Source organism: Chenopodium quinoa, unplaced genomic scaffold, assembly GCF_001683475.1.
Source record: "Chenopodium quinoa cultivar QQ74 unplaced genomic scaffold, ASM168347v1, whole genome shotgun sequence".
In the NCBI taxonomy this organism is placed as follows: Eukaryota; Viridiplantae; Streptophyta; class Magnoliopsida; order Caryophyllales; family Amaranthaceae; genus Chenopodium; species Chenopodium quinoa.
The window spans coordinates 2,019,345-2,040,074 of NW_018744988.1; the positions used below are offsets into that span (position 1 = coordinate 2,019,345).

General features: G+C 33.2%; 1 protein-coding gene and 1 long non-coding RNA gene across 2 annotated transcripts; both read right to left on the bottom strand.

The window, feature by feature from the left end:
• Positions 1-12,101: 12,101 nt before the first annotated feature.
• On the bottom strand, positions 12,102-13,102 carry LOC110706633. The gene has a single exon (XM_021884579.1). The coding sequence runs from the start codon at positions 12,915-12,917 to the stop codon at positions 12,375-12,377; it is 543 nt and encodes a 180-aa protein (XP_021740271.1). The 5' UTR covers positions 12,918-13,102; the 3' UTR covers positions 12,102-12,374.
• Positions 13,103-16,374: 3,272 nt separating this feature from the next.
• LOC110706634 lies at positions 16,375-20,276 on the bottom strand. The gene is made up of 3 exons (XR_002508376.1): positions 19,891-20,276; positions 17,205-17,474; positions 16,375-16,854 (listed from the first exon to the last, which is right to left on the bottom strand). It is a non-coding gene; the product is annotated as an uncharacterized LOC110706634 (long non-coding RNA).
• Positions 20,277-20,730: the final 454 nt, after the last annotated feature.

Here is a 20,730-nt window from a genome sequence, read left to right on the forward strand (position 1 = left end):
TCATGCTTGTATTGCTGTTTATCTGATCTGATTTTAAGTGACTTTACTAATTTAGGTGATATCTAATTGTACTTCTGCTGTCTATACTTTGAGGGTTTGACTGAAATTTTTATGGAGTATCGAGTATATATGTAGAGTTTTATTAGATCCTTTTCAATAAATGATATGGAATAGACCGAGTAGTGTAGTAGTATAGTAGTTACTCTGTATAAATTTATGCTCGTTTTAGATTTACATTACCAACTTTGTATACCATGAATTTTAGATTGCATTGTCAGTTTGTCACTATTGTACTTATATTGTGAAGATATACACTAAAACCAATTCAACAATGGGCGTGTTCGACGCTAGCTTTTAGGTAGCTTTTAGTGGTTTGACCAAGTCAAATCACTACTTGACAAAAAATGTGAGTGTTTGGCAAAGTAGTGGTGGAGGTAGCTTTTATGAAAAGTTAGAAAGATTAGCTTTTGAAATTAGAGGTAACTTTTGAGGTAGCTGTTGAAAATTTAATCTATAGTTTTAAAAATAAAATGTTTATTTTTATATGTAACATCTAGTCAACCGCTACTTTACCGAACACTCATATCTAAATTATTTATCTTCACAGCTAACAACTTGTTGACAGCTAACAGCTACATACACAGCTTACAGCTATCTCCATAGCTACAGCTACCTTCACAGCTATATTTTGCCGAACATACCCAATATTTGCACATAGTATTACATTTTAAAAAAAATATAGTTGCTTTTCTTTTTTTTATAAAAAAAAAGCATAAAAATTCAAAATAGTGTATGTATTGTGAAATGCATGTAACATCATCTGCAAGATATGAAAAATATTGATAAAAAAAAAAAAAAAAAAAAAAAAAAACTGATAACCCAGAATTTGACCTTAAATTGTAGAATATGATTAATTAGAGCATGAAAATTAAAACCTACTCCCTCTAATCATAAATGTTATTCTCATTTTTTAAATACCACCTTTATTAATGCATTATTTTGATTAAATATATTTAAAAATTACTCCGTAAATGAATTACAATTTATAATTTATTGAGACGAATTAAATAAGATCTAACATATGTCGAGAATAATTGTACATTCTTACAACTTGTAAATAATGGTAATCTCTATTATAAATGAAAATAACAAAAAAAAAAAGGGGTACATTGTGGACCTGTGGTTCAAGACAAGAGATTTATATAAGCCCTTATCAATGAGAGTCAATAAAATTTGAGTTTCAAATCAAGGAGTGAACTTGTATATACTTTGATAAATAAAGTCCATAGATCTTGGTCAGCCAAGCCCATAAGAGTAAGAGTAATGGGCCCATAAGTCTTCTTCAGTTTGGTAGAATGGAAGCCCATATAAAAGACAAGAGTTCGATATCAGTTAATAAAGACATTAAATTCGGATTCCTGTAAAAGACAGGAAAATGTAAAAGCGAAAGAAAAAGGAGAAAGAGGAAATACGCAGAAGCACGTTGGTTTGACCACCGACTAGTACACATAATCAATTTGAATTCGTCAAAGACGAGGAATTTCTTACAACTTGAAATGCACGGTTAATTATGTTGTGACTTGTGAATAATCATATGGGTATTATATTCAATTAACCAGTAATGATTTATGAATCTTTATGGTTCAGTATGGTCTGATTTAATATAATTAATATATAACCATACATTTAGGGTTCGTGGTTTCCTGTTTTTTAGTTTTTTGGTTTTTAAAAGTATATCATATATGTCACATAATGAATCAAAAATTATTTAGTCTTATTAAAATCATGATAATTTTGAAAACTGATAACAAAAAAGTAAAAATACATTTTTCTTATTTATTATTTTTGGTTTTTAGTTTTCATAAAACTGACAACAAAAAATGTTATTTTAGTGTGTATAATGTGTATTTGTGAATAGGTAAGGAAATATTTGTACTTTAGATACATGACTAAAAATATTTAGTGGAAAAATAACGAATATTAAGATTATGATATGATTTACGATTAAAATAATTCGGATAAGAAAAAGTTGATACTCCATTATATCCTTTTTTGTGATAAATAAGCTTAAAATAACAACTTTTTATGTTTAGCCCAATGAAAAATTAATAACGAGTGACTTCACATTAAGAAGCCTAATTTGACAAGTTGTATTAAACTTGCTTTTTCCTAGTTGTCTATTTTAGACGATTTCATACTTGTGTTTCTACCCCATAATGACCAAATCAACCTAATTTGTACGGCCTACACATGCACAAGTCACAATAACACATCGCCAAATAGTTGTTCTAACCTTATTTCCTTACTATTCCACATCTCTCTCTTAACTTCACTCTTTCCTTATAGTACTATTTCTTCCTGTCGTTTGCATGAAGCTCGCAAGTCACAAGTCACAACATTCACAAGAACGATGTTTCAATAACTCATAAATATAAGATCTTGCATTGCCAATTATTTGAGGTGAAAATAAGTGAATATATATTATTTGCGAATTAAACTTATTATTGAGTAGTAAATGAGCTCGAACCTGAATACATGGATATTCATTTATTAGTATTACGTATGTATCTATGAACAATTCATCTATTAATATATAATATATATTCATGAATAACTGTCTTTGTGTTCATTCACTAACATTATTATTCATAATAACTTGCCTAGAACTTGTATTAAATGTTTGAATTTGTCAACAAATTGCTAGGCTAGAAAATGTTAAATTAATTTTATTATCTGAAGTATATTCCGGAGAACAATTAATAATGTAATTACGCAAAGCTAGACAATAGAAAGCTTGTTCATTTAATATTCAAATTACAAACCAAGTTCAAACATGACAAAATCTAATTAAGTGGATGAGTTTGAACAATATTTTGAGCTCAAATGATTTGTTCAAATTCAACTAATAAATAAATAATTTTGCATATAAATAAGATATAATGTTCAAATCAGCATGAATCACTCTTACCTCTAATAATGTGTTTTAAGATTAATTAGTATAGATAATCGTATATTTAAAGGTATATTACTTTGTAAGCTGAAATAAAGGGATCATGATGTGGCTAACTTAGCAATCTAGCGAGTAGTGTACCTATCAGAATATGTATGCTTACGGATAACAAATTCTTTTAATGCATATCTTGAAAATACTTAATTAAGCAAAACGGTCATCATAACATATTTATATACTTTCTTTGCGTCATTTCTAATGTAAACAGAATTCATGACTATTGTGTCAATCATTATCTCTTAATATATACAAAGTATACTATATACATTATTGTAATTATGATATAATATGACGTCAATTTCAATGGAATTGTAGTATAATAAAAGAAAATGTTTATTATGTATATATCGATTATACTATTATAGAAAACTAGCAAATCATTAACTTTTTAAATGACACTAGAGATATTAATTAATAGAGTGTGTAAGAAAAAACATTAGGTAAGAGAATGGATAATGTGATCAAGTGAATGTACGTACATATGATAATTTGAATAGTGGTATGTTGTGTTTGGAAGTTGAAACTTCATGGATCTATAGACATTATTATCAATTATACAAGGTTTACATTAATTGGATCTTGCCCTTGTGTCCTTGAATTGTCCAAATTTTGGTTCTTCAAGGCAAGTCCTTGATGAGAAGAGAATGAGAGGAATATATATTTTGTGTATTAAAATTGAATTACAAGGAGCACTATATATACATACAAGAGTATCATATCCTTGATATGATTTTATCTAATGAAGGTAACAAAACATTGCCTAAGGATATTTACAACCAATTAAATCACCTAAAATATTAACAGGATAAATTAATGAGATACAAGAATATTGTCAACTAGAATTAAGGGATTGTAATGAGAGATATTATACGATATTATCTTTATCATGCCCCCGCAAGTTGGACGATCGGTTAGTGAGACCAATCTTGGACATCAATGTTTGTAAACGAGCCCGAGGTAGAGGCTTCGTGAGTGCATCAGCTAGTTGATCGCTGCCAGAAATGTATGAGACCCGAACAGCACCACCTTGCACATGTTCACGCACAAAGTGATAGTCCAAAGCAAGGTGTTTCATTTTAGAGTGGAATTTTGGGTTTGCGGCAACGTAAGTAGCTCCCATATTATCACTATATATGGCTGGTGGAGATGTAGATGTGAAACCAAGCTCCTTTAGGAGATTAAGGAGCCACAAAACTTCAGCAGTAGTGTTGGCAATAGCTCGGTATTCAGCTTCGGTTGATGAGCGAGCAAGTGTGCGTTGCTTCTTTGAACTCCATGAAATAGCATTGCAACCAAGATAGACGATATATCCTGTGGTGGAAACATAGTCATCTTTGTCACCGGCCCAATCGGCATCAGTAAAAGCATGTAGTGAGCTTGGTGAATTTCTTCGTAGTAAGAGACCATGTTGTGAAGTTCCTGCAAGATACCTTAGTAAACGTTTAAGAGCAGCCCAATGTTCATCTGTTGGCTTATGCATGTATTGGCTTAACCTGTTTACACTAAAAGCAACATCGGGACGAGTTAATGATAAATATTGTAGGCTTCCTACAAGTGCCCGATATTCGGTTGGATTTGAGATAATGGAACCAGATGAGATAGAAAGAGGGGGATGAGTAAGCATAGGGGTTGGTGTTGGCTTAGCATTTTCCAATTTTGCACGTTGGAGTGTTGACTTAGAAAAATACCATGGGCATGTGGCAGTACTTCAACACCTAGAAAATATGATAGATTACCAAGATCCTTAAGAGAGAAGCGACTTGATAATTTTAAGATGATAGACTCAAGAGTATTTGAATTGGAGCCGGTAATAATTATATCATCAACATATACTAGAATGTAGTACACATCTTGACCTTGACGAAGGATAAAAAGAGAAGAATCTGAGATGGAGTTTTTAAAACCAAGACTAAGTAAGTATGTCTTGAGTAGGGGTGAGCAAGACCGGGTACCCGGTCATATTTGTAATACCCGGATCCGGAACCGGTTATAACCGGGTCCCAAGAATTGGAACTGGTCCCGGAACCGGTTAATACCGGATCCAAATTTTTTGGAACTGGTCCCGGACCCGGTAGGAACCGGTTCCAAAACCGGGTACCCGGTATTATTCAACGTAGTAAAATACTGTTTTTTTCTTTATAATTGTTATATAATATATTATTATATATAATGGAATTTTGCAGGCTAGTTATATTAACATAATAATATCCCTAAATTAGTTTTGGAGGCTAGCAAAATACAAATATTTCAAAATACAAATATTACAAACTAATAAGCCAAAAAGTACCAATTCAACAACCTAAAATATCAGTACAACAAACTTCAACAATGCTGCAAAGTCCAAACATCCAAACATAACCAAAACAACTACTTAAATAAAAGTTCAGAAAAAAAAAAGGGAAGAAAAGGAAGGGCAGCAACAGGCAGCAGCTGAGCACACCATCAGCAGGCAGCAGCTGAGCACACCATCAGCCAGCAACAAGACCAGCAGCAAGTCAGCAACCATCTAAGCAACGGAGAAAGACAGCATACAGCAGACAACAAAGCAAAGAGGCAGCAGCCAACAAGGAAGCACAAATTCCCTATAAACAAAAGCCAAAATGTCCTTAGAATATTTGTCATTTGATATCTTTTCATACAATATAATTAAGAATACAATTATACAAACCTTTGTCACATCAATTATTTCCAACAAATTCATTAACTTGTGTGATGCCAGTGTCACTACCATCCAATTCTAAAAAAAACAGTAAACAATATAAGTAATAAACTTAGAGAAATAAAATAGATAAATATACAAAATAATAGAAGTATTAGTGTATTACCTTCTTCATATTTTTGAACATCCTCAAGGAAGCGCTCAATATCAATGCATACATTTGACGCCCTTAACCAATCTTGAGTACAAACTAAAGCTTCCACCATATTTGGCCCCAAACTACTACGAAATTGATCAAGTATGCGACCCGATGTACTAAATGCGGATTCACTAGAAACCGTAGAAATTGGTATAGCCAAAATGTCCTTAGCCAATGTTGACAATACTTTGTATTTGTCACTTTTTTCTTTCCACCAACCCAAAATATCAAACATTTCCCCTTCAACCCTTCTCTCCCGAGCTTCTTCAAGATAATAATCCAATTCACTTTTTTCAACAATAAAATCACTTTCTTCCTCATCAAAATCATCATAAAACTTTTTCATTTGCTCACTATTTGAAGAGCTCAAGTTTTCAGAACCATTATCCACATTGGCAACATTAATATTACGATTATTCTTGGAAGAGGAAGAAGCAATAATAGCATCATAATGGTTAAATAACTTCTGAACATTGTCATACAAATTGTCACAAATAACATCGACTTTGGCAAAGTCGTTAGGATAAAGTTTTTTAAAAGAATACTTCAAAAACCTAAGCTTATATCGAGGATCTAAAACAACCGCAACTAACATCATGATATTAGTTTTACCGAGATCCCCATAATACTTATCAAACTTTTCCCTCATTTGTCTACCCATAATACGAATATCCATATTTGTAGAGTTTTCCCATTCTATCAAACAACTTAACACCTCCAAAACCTCGTGAAAATACAAGTTTGTAGTAACATATAAACTACCCGACATTTTCTTTGTAGACTCATAAAATAATTTCAAACACAAAGACAACACTTTAGCATTTACCCAATCTTCTTGTGTAGGTACTCCATCCTTGAGTTCCCTACTAAAATCAGGATCATCTTCCGCAAACCTATTAAAAGCTTTTTCAAATTTCAATGCGGTTTCAAGCATGAGAAAGGTAGAATTCCATCTAGTTGCCACATCAAGACAAACTGAACCTTTACAAGAAACTTTAACCAACATAGAAGAGTGTGCAAACAATTTAGCTCTAGAAGGTGAACTCCTCACATATCTAACAGCAGCACGAATTCGAGCAATCGAAGACTTCACACTAGATAAACCATCTTTCACAATCAAATTTAGAACATGACAAGCACATCTCATATGAAAAAATGAACCCTCCAAAACAAGTTTATCATGAAAATGTGTTTTCAAATATCCAACCGCCACATCATTTGAACTAGCATTATCAACAGTTAAAGAAAACAATCGATCCTCAATCTCCCATTTAAGAATACATGCCTCCACAACTTTTCCAATTTCCTTACCTTTATGACTATCCATTAATTGAAAATTTAAAATTCTTTTATGCAACTTCCAATTATCATCAATAAAATGAGCAGTCAAACAAAGATAATTAAAATTTTGAATGGAGGTCCAACAATCAGTTGTTAGTGACACTCTCGATTTCAAACACCCAATTAATTTCTTTAATTTTCCACTTTCACAAACAAATATATTCTTCACATCTCTTGCAACTGTAAAACGTGAAGGTATATGAAATTGAGGTACAGCAACACTACAAAAATACCTAAAACCTTCACGCTCAACAATAGAAAATGGTTGTTCATCAACAATAACCATTCTTGCCAAACCAAGTCTACAAGCAGTTTCATCAAATTTCCAATTAGAGACTATAGTAGCATCAGATTCAGGAGACTTGTAAACAGAAATGAGTTTTTGCTTTTTGTCTACATTTGGAGGGTATTTTGAACATGCACCAAGGTGTTTCTTTAATGAAGAAGTTCCATTATTAGTATTACCTGTTAGCATTTTCTCACAATATTTGCATTTGACTTGAACAATTTTTTTGGTTACTGGATCTCTAAAATCCCAAAAATGGTTCCAGTATTCAGACTTCCTCTTGTCACCAACCTTGGTTGATTTGGTTGTTGCATTCTCGTTTCCAACCTCACTTTCATCATCCATAGGGACTGACGAATTGTCGGTATTGCTCATAGTTCTGAAATAGGAACAAATTAAACTTTAATAAGACATAAACATTACACAAAGTGAGAGTGATTATATGCATTACACAAATACATACAACAGTCAGAACTGATATTGTCTCACTCACATAAACACAAAGAAAGAAAGGAGAGACAATATGCACAGATCCTAGTACATCATCTTCATGAAGAATACAAAAAGGAATTGGAACTTAATAAAGAAAAAATGGTAATTAATCTTATGAAAAGAAGGTTCCTTTAGTTGTTGAAACACTTTCTCCTCTATAAAAACCTTTTAAACAAGCAGAATTCTACATAGAAATCCAACTGTAGTTCCTGCACATGCATCACCATCTACATCTTTCTCCACAACTACAAATTTCAGAAAAGACCAGCTCAATAAAACAAGAAATAGATCTGAAAATCTGAAAAAAACAAGGTAAACCAATATCATGATAACTAGATTAAAAAAAAAAAAAAAAAAAAAAACACTATTGCAAAGATGCAAGGTGAATGTGATCAGAAGATGGGATTGTAGTGTAGTGTAGTATGATTTTTTTATTTAATCATTCAGTCAGGAAAAAAATTCAACAAAAAATTTTTGAACTTTGGGAAATATCTCCTCTAAAGAAATTTTTCCACTAATCCATCGCAAGTGGTAAAAGCCAAAAGATAGAACATTGAGTTATTGACTCTGTTTCTTCCAATGTTTTTAACTCTATCAGGGAGAATGCAAGCAGCAAACATAACATCATTAAAACGAAACCCCAGTGTACCCACCTCATGTACTGAGATCAACACCACAATGTTAACAGCCAAACAACAACTTCTATAAAAGCAATGACTGAACTAAACATGTACAGCAACTAAAAATGGTACCCACCAATTAATACTCAATAAGAATCTATTCAAACACCCAGAAATTGCAGAAAAAGACTATAAGTGCAGTCAATTTGTACCAATTCATTGATTTCAGCATATTAAACACTCGTAACACCCTCAGAAATTGAAGAAAATAAAAATTAAAATTAACATAAACACTCTAACTATCTCCAAAGAAAATGCAAGCAGTAATAAACAGTACCAGAGATCTACATATGCAAGATGAAACAAAAAGCAAACAAAGTGAGAAAAATACTTACGAAAGAGACAGTCGTTCGGTGGCTTGATGAGAACGAAAGAGAGGATGAGATTTTGAGTACCAAGAGAAAAATACTTACGAAAGAAGACCGAGAATCAGTGAATTGATGAGAACGAAAGAAGACAAGATGAGATTTTCAGAGGAGAACAGAGAAGATTGAGAATGAACAGAGAAGAACAAAACCCTAGCAAAAATGAATTCAATGAAATGAGGAGGCTTAGTGGCTGACAGAAACCCTAGCAGAAATGAGTTGGATGAAATGGGCCTAATGTTGTATTGGACTGTGGATTGTTGGGTTTTTTAAAAAAAAATAATTTTTTATAACTAAATCAGTACCGGTTCCGGGTACCCGGATTGTCTGGATCCGGGACCGGGTACCCGGAACTGGAATTGGTTTAAACCGGGTACCCAGTGGGTACCGGGTCCGAAATTTTAGGACCCGGTCCCGGAACCGGTTACAACCGGGTCCGACATTTTGGACCCGGTCCCGGAACCGGTGGGACCAGTTCCGGGTCCGGACCCGGCGGATCCTAACCGGTTCCGGGTCCGGTACCGGGTACCCTGGGTCTTTGCTCACCCCTAGTCTTGAGCTCATTATACCAAGCACGTGGTGCTTGTTTGAGACCATAAAGGGCTTGACGCAATTTGCAAACATAAGTAGGATGAGTGAGGTCGGTAAAACCCGGAGGTTGAGTCATATATACATCCTCTTTTAGTGAGCCTTGGAGGAATGCATTATTAATATCAATTTGGCGAAGAGACCACCCTTGAATGGTAGCAATGGAAAGGACTGTACGAACAGTTGCAGGTTTAACAACCGGGCTAAATGTTTCAGTATAGTCAAACCCGGGCCTTTGATGAAACCCCTTAGCTACTAGTCTAGCCTTGTGCTTGTCAATGGAGCCATCGGGATTATATTTAGTACGAAAGACCCACTTACATCCAATGAGATTTTGAGAAGAAGAAGGAGGAACTAAATCCCAAGTATGATTTTTAAGAAGAGTGTCATATTCAACTTGCATGGCGGTGCGCCAAATTGGACTTTTGAGTGCTTGAGTTATATTTGTGGGTTCGGTAGTGGGGTCATGAAGAGTGGCAGTGAGATTTAGCTTATTGATTGGTTTTCGAATGTTATTTTGTAGCCGAGTTACCGGCGGTGGTGGGGGAGGAGGAGGGGGAGGAGAAGGTGGAGTAGTAATATTATTTGGTTGTATGGGAACACCATTAATAATAATAGGAAGAGAAAATGAGCACCAGGAGGTGGCTTCATAAGTGTCTTCATTTTGGGTTAAATTGGCAGAGGAAAAGGGGAAGGTATTATCCACAAATTTGACATGTCTAGAGACAAATACTTTATTTGTATGAGGTTGAAGACAAAAATAAGCACTTTGTGTAGTTTAATATCCAACGAAAACGCATGGGTCGGATCGAGGTTCAAGCTTGTTTGAGACATAAGGTCGTAGCCATGGATAACATAGGCACCCAAAGCTGCGTAACTTTAGATAGTTAGGTGGAGAGCCATAAATTTTGTGGAATGGAGATAGCATTTGTAATATTGGTGTGGGCATCCTATTTATTAGATAGACAGCTGTGGTGAATGAAAGAGACCAATATTTGAGGGGCATAGAGGAATGAGTGAGAAGAGTGAGACCGGTTTCGACAATATGACGATGTCGTCGTTCAGAATAACCATTATGCTCCGGCGTGTGAGGGGGAGAAGTGAGATGAGTTATACCATTTAAGGCTAAAAATGGGTCAAGGCCTTCATATTCCCCCCATTGTCAGAATACAAAGTAACAATTTGGCGGTTGAAGAATTTTTCAACAAGAGCCTTAAATCGGATAAATACATCCTTGGCATCGGATTTTCTTTTAAGTGGATAAAACCACACATATTTTGAATAATGGTCAACAAATATGACATAATACTTATATCCATCAAAGGAATGAAGAGGAGAAGTCCAAACATCACTATATATAACATCCAGTGGGCCATTGGAAGAGATTGTGGACTCATGGAAGGGCAACTTATGGCTTTTATTACAATCACAAGAATTACATTGGATAGTAGATGACTTTGGAATTGAAAGATTAAAGGAAGTACTAAGATGTTTAAGAATGGGATAAGCTGGATGGCCTAGTCGATGATGCCATTGAATGGTGGAAGCTTTGGTCATGGAGTTGACTTTAGGAGATGATGGTTGCCATTCGTAAATTCCACTTACATCCAATGCTACTGATACCATGATGAGAAGAGAATGAGAGGAATATATTTTTGTGTATTAAAATTGAATTACAAGGAGCACTATATATACATACAAGAGTATCATATCCTTGATATGATTTCATCTAATGAAGGTAACAAAATATTGCCTAAGGATATTTACAACCAATTAAATCACCTAAAATATTAAGATAAATTAATGAGATACAAGAATATTGTCAACTAGAATTAAGGGATTGTAATGAGAGATATTATACGATATTATCTTTATCAGTCCTCTCCTCAATCTGTGATAGAGGCGAATTTATCTTTACCTTATTACATAAAGATGAGGCAAGTCCTTTCCTCAATCAATCTATGATAGAGCGAGGCAGATGTATCTTTACGTTAAAGAAAAGGTAATATGGCCGACTACAGAGTATTTAATTTGCAAATGAGCTACATTACAATGAAGAATATTGAGTTGCATTTGTGTATGTGTTGAACTACATATACTATCATCAGTATCTAACTAAAAATTGCATATTTATATGTATTTTCATCTATAAACTCAATCCGGGCAATAACATTAACATAGCAAAAACCAACTATTAATTTAAAATAAAAAAATCCTTTATCCATTCTTACATAAATTTTAATTCAGTATTAAATCAAATCAAGCTACTACACCCTAAGCAAAATTCCTATTTTGCTTTTCAAAGCACATACAACATGCACTTGAACGCTTTTCTTATCCCATTGCCAATCTAGACCAAAACCTTTGAATAGAAAAAAGAACCAAAAAAATACAGTAATTAACAACATATATTAGTATATTACGCATTTCCAAATTTCCAAACTCATTAACCACACAATTAAATAATTGACAATAATAAAATAAACACAAATTATCCACAAAATTTCATTTCATCACTATCTTTTGTAAAACTTGTATCACATAATAAATGTACATATTCATCAAATCATGATAAATTTCTTCAATTCTTTTGTAATTTGGATTGCTGTATGTATTTTTTTTCTCCCCTCCATTTACCCTTTTTCTTTTATACACAAAAAAGTAAAAAAAAAATAAATTAAAATTAAAATCACTAATCATGTCCAAATAACACGATCAATAAATCTAATCTAACTTAAATCAATCATCAATCAATTAATAAACAACCATGCTGCTAGAACTTTGAAGTTGATGCGGCTGAAAAATCTTACGATCATTAACTTGTGCAACATTATCACGCTTTTCTTCATTTCTTCCTAACCGAAGCAAATTAGCCCATAATCTCCTTACATTATTCTTCTTCATATTCTTCTTTTTATCATCATATTTTTCAACATGAGCCATAGATTTACTCTTACTAAAAACCGAATCACCTTTACTGTTAATATTATATCCATCCTTGCCTACAACAACATTAGCTCGTACATCGGACACGATCCTCCGATGACGAGCACCACTTAAAACGTGGTGTACGGGGGAGGCACCAGTAGAAGAAGCATTAGAAGAATCATAGCTAGATGAAAGAGAGGAGGATGATGAGGATTGATAGTAAACACGAGCTCGAGCTCGAATGATAGCGGACCGTGAGGCGGTACCGGAGTTAGAGACCTTGGATAGCTTGTCGGAGAGACAAAGGGAGCACACGCCAGGGGATTGGCGGTGTTTAGGGTGCTTCTTGCATTGCTGTCTTCCCATCATAGTTGTGTGTAATTGTTTTGGTTTTTATTATTTATAGTAATTGTTTTCTCTTCAAGTTGATCAAGTGTGAAGGTTATGTGTATATATATAAAGAGAGGGAGGTGTATTGTGTTGGTGTAGGTGGGAGTTTGTTTCTAAGAGAGTTCAAGTGAGGTTCTAAGTAGTTTCATAAAATAAAGAAGGAAATCAAGGAAATGAAGGAAGGACATTTTTTTTTAATTAAAATGACACTTTTTACTTGGTTGGTTGGTTAAGTTCCTTCTTTCCTAGTTGTAGACTTGTGGATAGTGATTAGTGAGTGTGTTAGAAAGGTGGGGTAAGTGGGTCAGTACATAATTATACTTTTCCAATAATCAAAAGTCTGATTAAAATACATTAGTAATTACATTGGTTTTTCCTCTTATATGAATTATTATTTAACTGGTTTTTGGTAATTATATTGGCTTTTCCTTTTATATGAAATATTATTTTTTAACTAGTTTTGTACTATTCACATACTTTAATTACTTAATTTGATTTACAGTCCAATATAAGGAAGATTGCATTGATGTCATCAATGTTTTTTTTAGATTCGCCTCAATAAATCTGTTTATTTATTTATTTATTTTTAATTTTTACTTATCAAAAACTATTAGTTATAGATTTAATATTAAGGAGTAGAATTATGTATTTTAAGTGAAAAATAAAAACATTGAAAGTATTAAAATGAGAAAGCACTGCGTATATATATGTATAATATAATGTATTAAAAGAAAGGTTAAAAATATATCTACTCCATGGGTTTAAATTCAATTGTAAATTTCAAAATTATTTAAATTTATTCTTCATATATTTATTTTTAATAATATAAAACAATATAGCTACAAACTAATACGAATACCCATCGTACTCACCAAAATCTTTAATTATTATTAATTAGCATAAATTTTACTTGGAATTTTTTAAAAAAACTTTTAGATGTATATTTTGAATCTTAGTTAATTTTATTTTACTTTAGGTTTGTACTACATATATTAAACATTTGGAAACTCTATATTTATTTAAAATTACATTAGGTAGTAGTCTAAAATTACATACCTAGATTGAAGGATATTAATTAAGGAAATGGAAAGTATATGAAAAATACATAAATATAAGAATATTATCTAAATATCATTAGATAATCCTTAACAAAGCCTAAAAAATGTGCAAAAATAAGTGAGAGTAAAAACCCTGATAGTTAATGTATGTGTGTGAAATTACGAAAGGGTCGCCTGTTTTGACTTTAGGTGGGGTAAGGTGGACAGATGTCGCAAATCGTATGGAGGTGGAAAGGAGTATGGTTTGACAGATTAATCGTGTGGAAAGCGTTGCGGCTTGACTAATCAATGAAGACTACATTAGGAGCACGAGACGGGCAAAGATGATACGTGTCCGTGCATGTGGATGTACGTTTACTAAGTCAACTACGAGTACATTTTATAAATACATAATACAGCCGTAGATTATAGTGTGTGTGGGAATTATGCACGTACATCAAACTTACAACTTGTCACGTCTCTAATTACTGTTGTCCCATGAAATCTTCTTTCATTTGCTTTTTGGTCGGTAAGGAGAAGGTCCTATTATTAGGTTGAAATTTTGCGTGAAATAACTTTGCATAATTAGCCTTCTAATATGATGGTGTAAAATTGTAAAGATGAAATTTCTCGGTAGGCTAAAGGTTACTAGTTGAATATGATTATTTCATTGCAAGACTTGGCTAAGATAGAAAAACGTATTTGTTTTGATATTTTAGTTTATAAATAAGAGTTGAGTTAGGTCTTTTGTATGAAGTTGAGTATGTTTTTAACGGACTAAAAAATTATCATTAAAAATGTTATATTATTAGAGACAGAAATTGAGTCCATCATTAATGGGCTGTCATACAAGATTTAGATTTCCGTAATGACATTATTCCTTCCTAGCTTCCATACAATCAACTTGGCCAAATCACTTTTCATGTCCATTTCTCCAGGCCAGGGTAGGATATGAAGTTGTATTACATGTTAGAGTCAAAGACATATCTCAAAGTGACATTTATATTTCCTTGGTTACCTAATCAAATAGAAGATTTAACTAATAGAAAAGTGCTTAATTATAAGAGTAAGGTGTACCATGCTACGGAGAATATTGCTTTTGATTCATTCATACAATACAATTTATGATATGATTTAAGAAATGTGAACATGTATAGTCTACAATATAGACAAAAAAAGGACTTCAAAATTGTATTTGCAGGCATAAATGAAGGGATTAATAACCATTTTTAATTAAATCATATTCTTTGAAAAATATATTTTGTGCTCTAAATAAAATTATCAACAAGTTGTATGACAAAGCCAACTCAAAAGCAAGCTTTAATTCACACACACCATCCTGAAATCTGCCATCTATTCAGACAATGTCCCGACAGGAGAACCACTTTCTTAGAAGCTGCTAACTACTAGCAATTTACTTCATAAACATATATTTTAATAATGTATTAGCATAAAATTACAAAAAAAAATGACTACTCTTAAGTATTAAAATACAACCAAATATGTATGTATTTTAGTTACAGTACATCAGTATCTTAATTATAATAATGATTTATATTACAATAATTGAGAATAGTTGATGAGATTTTTGAGTATCTTTGAAACATGCCAAAGCTTAGCTGTGGGAGTGCAGCTAGCTAAGCTTGCAGGCATAGGGATTAGGGATTAGGGGGATTGTACTTTCCCGTAGGCCGTAGCTTATGGTGTACCATCATCAACAACTGTCCCACCACCCTCTAACAGTTTCATAGATATTATAGGAATCATTTTATTCAATTGTTTGCATCTTAAAAGAATATTGTTTTGATGATCAATATTAGTTTATTGAGTTAGGTGTATAGGTGGCAATCATGATGTTCGGATTAAATCTAGTTTGAGTTAGGGGTCTTTGCAAGGATTAAGAGTCTGTTCTTATAGGCTGAACTTAGCTGAGCTGAGCTGAATTAAACTAAACTGAACTGAAATGAATATTTTATAAGTGAAGAGAATTAGGAGCTAAACTGAACTGAACTAAAAATAAACATATGAGAACAGGCCCTAAGTCAATCAATTCAGTTCAGTTCAGCTTAGTTAAACTAAAGTTACAAGCATTATTCGTGATTTTATGTTTACCTCTGTCTATATAGATTATGTTTCGAGATCATTTAGTTTGGGTCAAGTCAATTTTAATTCATGTTAATACATTAGTCTACTCTAGTTTTTAATGTAGTTATGATGTAGGCTGGATATAGTGAATTACGAGTACTGAATTTCATTACTAGTCAGTTTTGCCAAAGTTTAGTTTGGTCTAGGAGGGGTGCATAAGATGAAGTTCACTCGAGTTTCTGTATCTATTCAAAAAACTGTGCACCAGTTTCATCTGCTGCATATCCCTGTAAATGAGGGTGCAAATTGTGAGGAAAAACAAATAACAACACTTATTATCTAAGTAGATCCATTACAGACCTTACAAATTTACAATATTATACAAGTGTCTACTCTGAATCATGGATCTCAGTCTCAGCTAGATTGCCGAGCAAGTGTTTAGTTATACATTTTCTCTGTGAGAATATCTTCTGTTATTTACAAAGATTAGTCCTCAGTTGAAGGCTTAAAGCTGATATCCCCCCTCCTCTCTCTATATATATATATCTTCTTTTCATTCGTAAGGATGACTTAGGTCGGGTCCTCAGAGTAACCCGACCCAACTCATCCTTACAGGTGAAAAAAAGAAATATGAGTGCTCATTACTAAAATCAAACAAATAGCTGAAATAAGGGGATAGGCAACAAGCCCCCCACCCCCTTCTTTATTAAAGACTTGATTATGGACTTTGAGTCATACCTACGTCATCATCCACACCTCAAATATACCACTTGATAATATTGCTTTTACACCACCTGAAAAACAAGCTTTTGAATCATACTTCAGTACCAAAAAAAAAATGTAGTAAAAAAAAACCAATGAGCACCATTCTTCCAAGTCTCATTAAGATAATCCACAACCAACAGAGTTTAAACATTCGAATTGCCGTCAGTTTTTAACAGCAGTAGAATCATATCACAGCAATTCATTTAATTTGAATGTTAAAATGATCCAAGAACAACAGTTTGCCTTCAGCAAGTACAGAATCTAGAGAAATTTTAAGAGCGCCATATGCTTATAGTAATGAATTTCCACATAAATCTAACTATTAGTTTTGTGTGGCAATAATGTCATATATGTGTTGCAAATTTCCTAAGTATGGTACCTGGTAAAAAATTGGCACATAAATCCAATAAGATTACAAGCTGCAGTTGCATCACCTGTCGTCCTGTCGAGCACATGATTAATTATAAAGAACCTGCTTGGAAAGTGACAACGATCATCCACAGCATGAAAAAACATTGGTTCAGCAACCTCCATGGCATTGCAGACCCACTCAGGTACATCTCAGTTTGGAAGCTACACCAAGAGCATAGAAATATTTCCAAACTCCAAACAAAAAGAAATAAATATAGTTCAGTTATCGCGCACAAACCTGCAGAAAATCGAAAAATGATGAGATAGCAATTGACACGTTCATCAAGCACAACAAACTCATCAGGGGAGTACACAGGCTAGCAGCAACAACAACAACAACAAAGCCTTAGTCCCAAAATGATTTAGGGACGGTTAACATGAATCATCATAAGGAGCCATCCGAAAAAGAAAAAGAGCATAGCAAAAAGTAAACAGGCTAGCAAAAAAAAAAGTAGTGTTACATACTCAAGGATGTGCCAATCAACAAAACTGTATGACTAATATGAGCAGAAACTGTACATTATATTACATTAGTCTAGAAAAACCCCCAAGACATATACCTTCATCATGTAAGTTTTGAGCCTATTGTGTCTTTTGTAACACGACAATGAATAAAGCTCTTGTATATGTCTTGACAACCTACAGTAAAAGGACATCCCCAGGTTTAGTAACTACAAATGATTTTTTATATAATTACTCCCTGGGTCTTTTGATGAATTATAATTTCCCATATTACTCTTGTATACTCTTATTGAGAACTAAACTGGTATGGTAAAGATGTCATATTTAAAAATGTAGGATTGTTAAGGTGCTAAGAATGACCTCAAATCCCTAGAATTTACCTCTAATCAAATTTGACCTACAATTCAAGGACAGAGTAGCTAGGAAGTGGTTATTTAAAAACATTGCCATACGAGCACAGGAAGGATCAATAGGGTGAGACCGCGAGTATCATCAACCTCGGCCTTAGTGCTGTAGTTTTTATACACCCTGCTAGGGAAATTTCGGTTGGAAATAGTAGAGAGAAGATCGAATAAGGCATATTCTTTAACGTATCAAGGAATAGAAATTTTTTGTCAGTACGCAGCCACAGGCACTGAGGCACATACGATATACCTGCCCATTAGAATTTCACAAAAATAAGTATGCAGAAGCTTTTGGCAAATTTCTAGTATAAGGGCTGTACCAAAACAAGCAGTGCAGGTGGAGTAAACACAATCATACATATCAACACCCAAAGCACTACAAATAATGATGTCCAATGGGTAACCATTACCCTGAAAAGCAGTAAAAGACTTCTTAATTCCATCACATATGGTGATTTATCTTCAGGCAATGAAACAGTGCATTGTGCATTCACAACGCACCAAAATGAATTCTGCTCACCATCACTCTGCTTATGGTTAATTAGCTTCACTACCTGCTAACAATGACTTTCAAGTATCTTTTAGTTGCTTATACACAACTCCCTCACCTGTACATATGCTGCTAGAAGAGACAGAGAATCTCTTGCTACTCTGCAGGGTCACATCAAAGTATCAAACTTCCATACATTCTTCCAAATTCTCAGATCCAAGTATCCAACAATGACCCAAGTCACCCAACCATACCATTAACTGATTTTCTGAAGAAAAGAAATAAGTGTTACCCCAACTTCACTATATAATTTCCAGATTTGTCGTATCACCATACAAACATATCAACTAGTTGTGCAATGCTAGCAGAATACCCAAGATTTCATTGGACTCAAATGACTGAAAATTTCCGCGTACCACTCTTTCATCCCACCCACTTCCATCCGGCTCCCCAAAATTACACAGTTAACATATGGAAGTAATGGAACCATCCGTGGCCAGATTTATGTTTTGATAGTATAGCATACTATTCTTGCTTATTCTTAAAATTAAACATGTAGCATGAAGCATCCTTTGGGACTTCTTAAACGAAATGTATTGCCTAATGCATTTGATAATGCACACTACAAATTCCACGTTCTATCTAGTCAACAACATCATTTGGGCAAAAAATAGTGAAGGTGTTTCATAAGTCACCAACTCACCATAGTTGGTCAGTTTTTTTTTTTGGTTGAAAATGGTAATTAAACCATTATCGTTTCCAAGTGTTTGGTTAACAATTACCACTTCAAAGGGTAATGGTTTCCTTCTATTTGTTACGGAGTACATCTCTAAAACCTAAGATAGCAATTTCCCATACCCTCACCAAACAAAACAAAAGAGAGCTAAGTTTAAGTGATTTCTTTCCCCCTTCTTATAATAAGTGTCTTATTGGCATTCCTTTCCATTTCGTTTCCAATGTTACCAAAGATCTATTTTTTCTCTTTCGTAGTTTCTTCCTAGAAAGCTACATCTTTATTGCATCATTGATCATTGGGGATGACAATGATAATTCGTTAACAGTGCAGGTGACAATGCTTCATTAACAGTGCAGGTGACAATGTTTGTACTTAAGACACAATAACTACAGTATAATCTGCTTATTGCTGCAATCAATCAATCAATCAATCAAAACCTTAATCCCATAAGTGGAGTTAGCTATACGAACCAAAAGTGATTATTCTGTGTACAATCTGCTTATTGCTGGAAAATATGAAGAAAAAAAAAATGAATACAGACATGTAAAACAAATAAACTCACCAATAACAGTAACCCATATTTATCTGGGTAAATAACAATCTTTTCTCCATGTCCTTTCTTCGATTGCTGCAAAATATGTATGAAATTAAGAAAAATATAAAATTTCCAGTAGAAGATTCAATTTTATATTAAAATGACCAAAATTGCGATAGATGAAATTCAAGTAAATACTTCCCTTACTAAGTACTAACAATAAACTCATTTTTTTGTAGGATTAGCTTCGAACACAATGTCCAAGAGAAGAGAGGAAGGTTATAAACGAAAATTGTGGGAAATTTGAAGCTATAAAGATTTGAGAGCTAAACGCTATACATGTTGAACGCTTGTGTCATGAACTCATGAGTAATGACTTGGATGAAAATTAAGTTTAATTCGGAGCATTTAAGAATTAAATTTTTTTTTTCAATTTTATAACGAATTACTCAAAAATTGTGAATTTATTTTCAATTAATAAACATGTATATTGTGCTTCATAAAACTAAATAATGATAATATTGAACGACATTGACAATAATAAATATATGTATGGATGTCAACTAGCTTAATTGGTTAAAGTTTTAAAGGTGATATTTAAAATCCAATCAAATCTCATCCATTATGACTATTTCAAAGACCAATTTTATCATTTTTTTTCTTATTAGGATATAATTCGTATTAATTGTAGGGTAGCTTTGTAATTTTGTATTGGGTGAGCATAACCTTTTATTTTTTTGATCTTTTTTTAACTCATCTTAAATTTGTCAAAGCCTTTCTTAACTTTTTTGCTAACACTTATTTAATACATTGAGTAGAAGATACATTTACTTATCAACAAATCACCATATGTTTGATCTTATGATC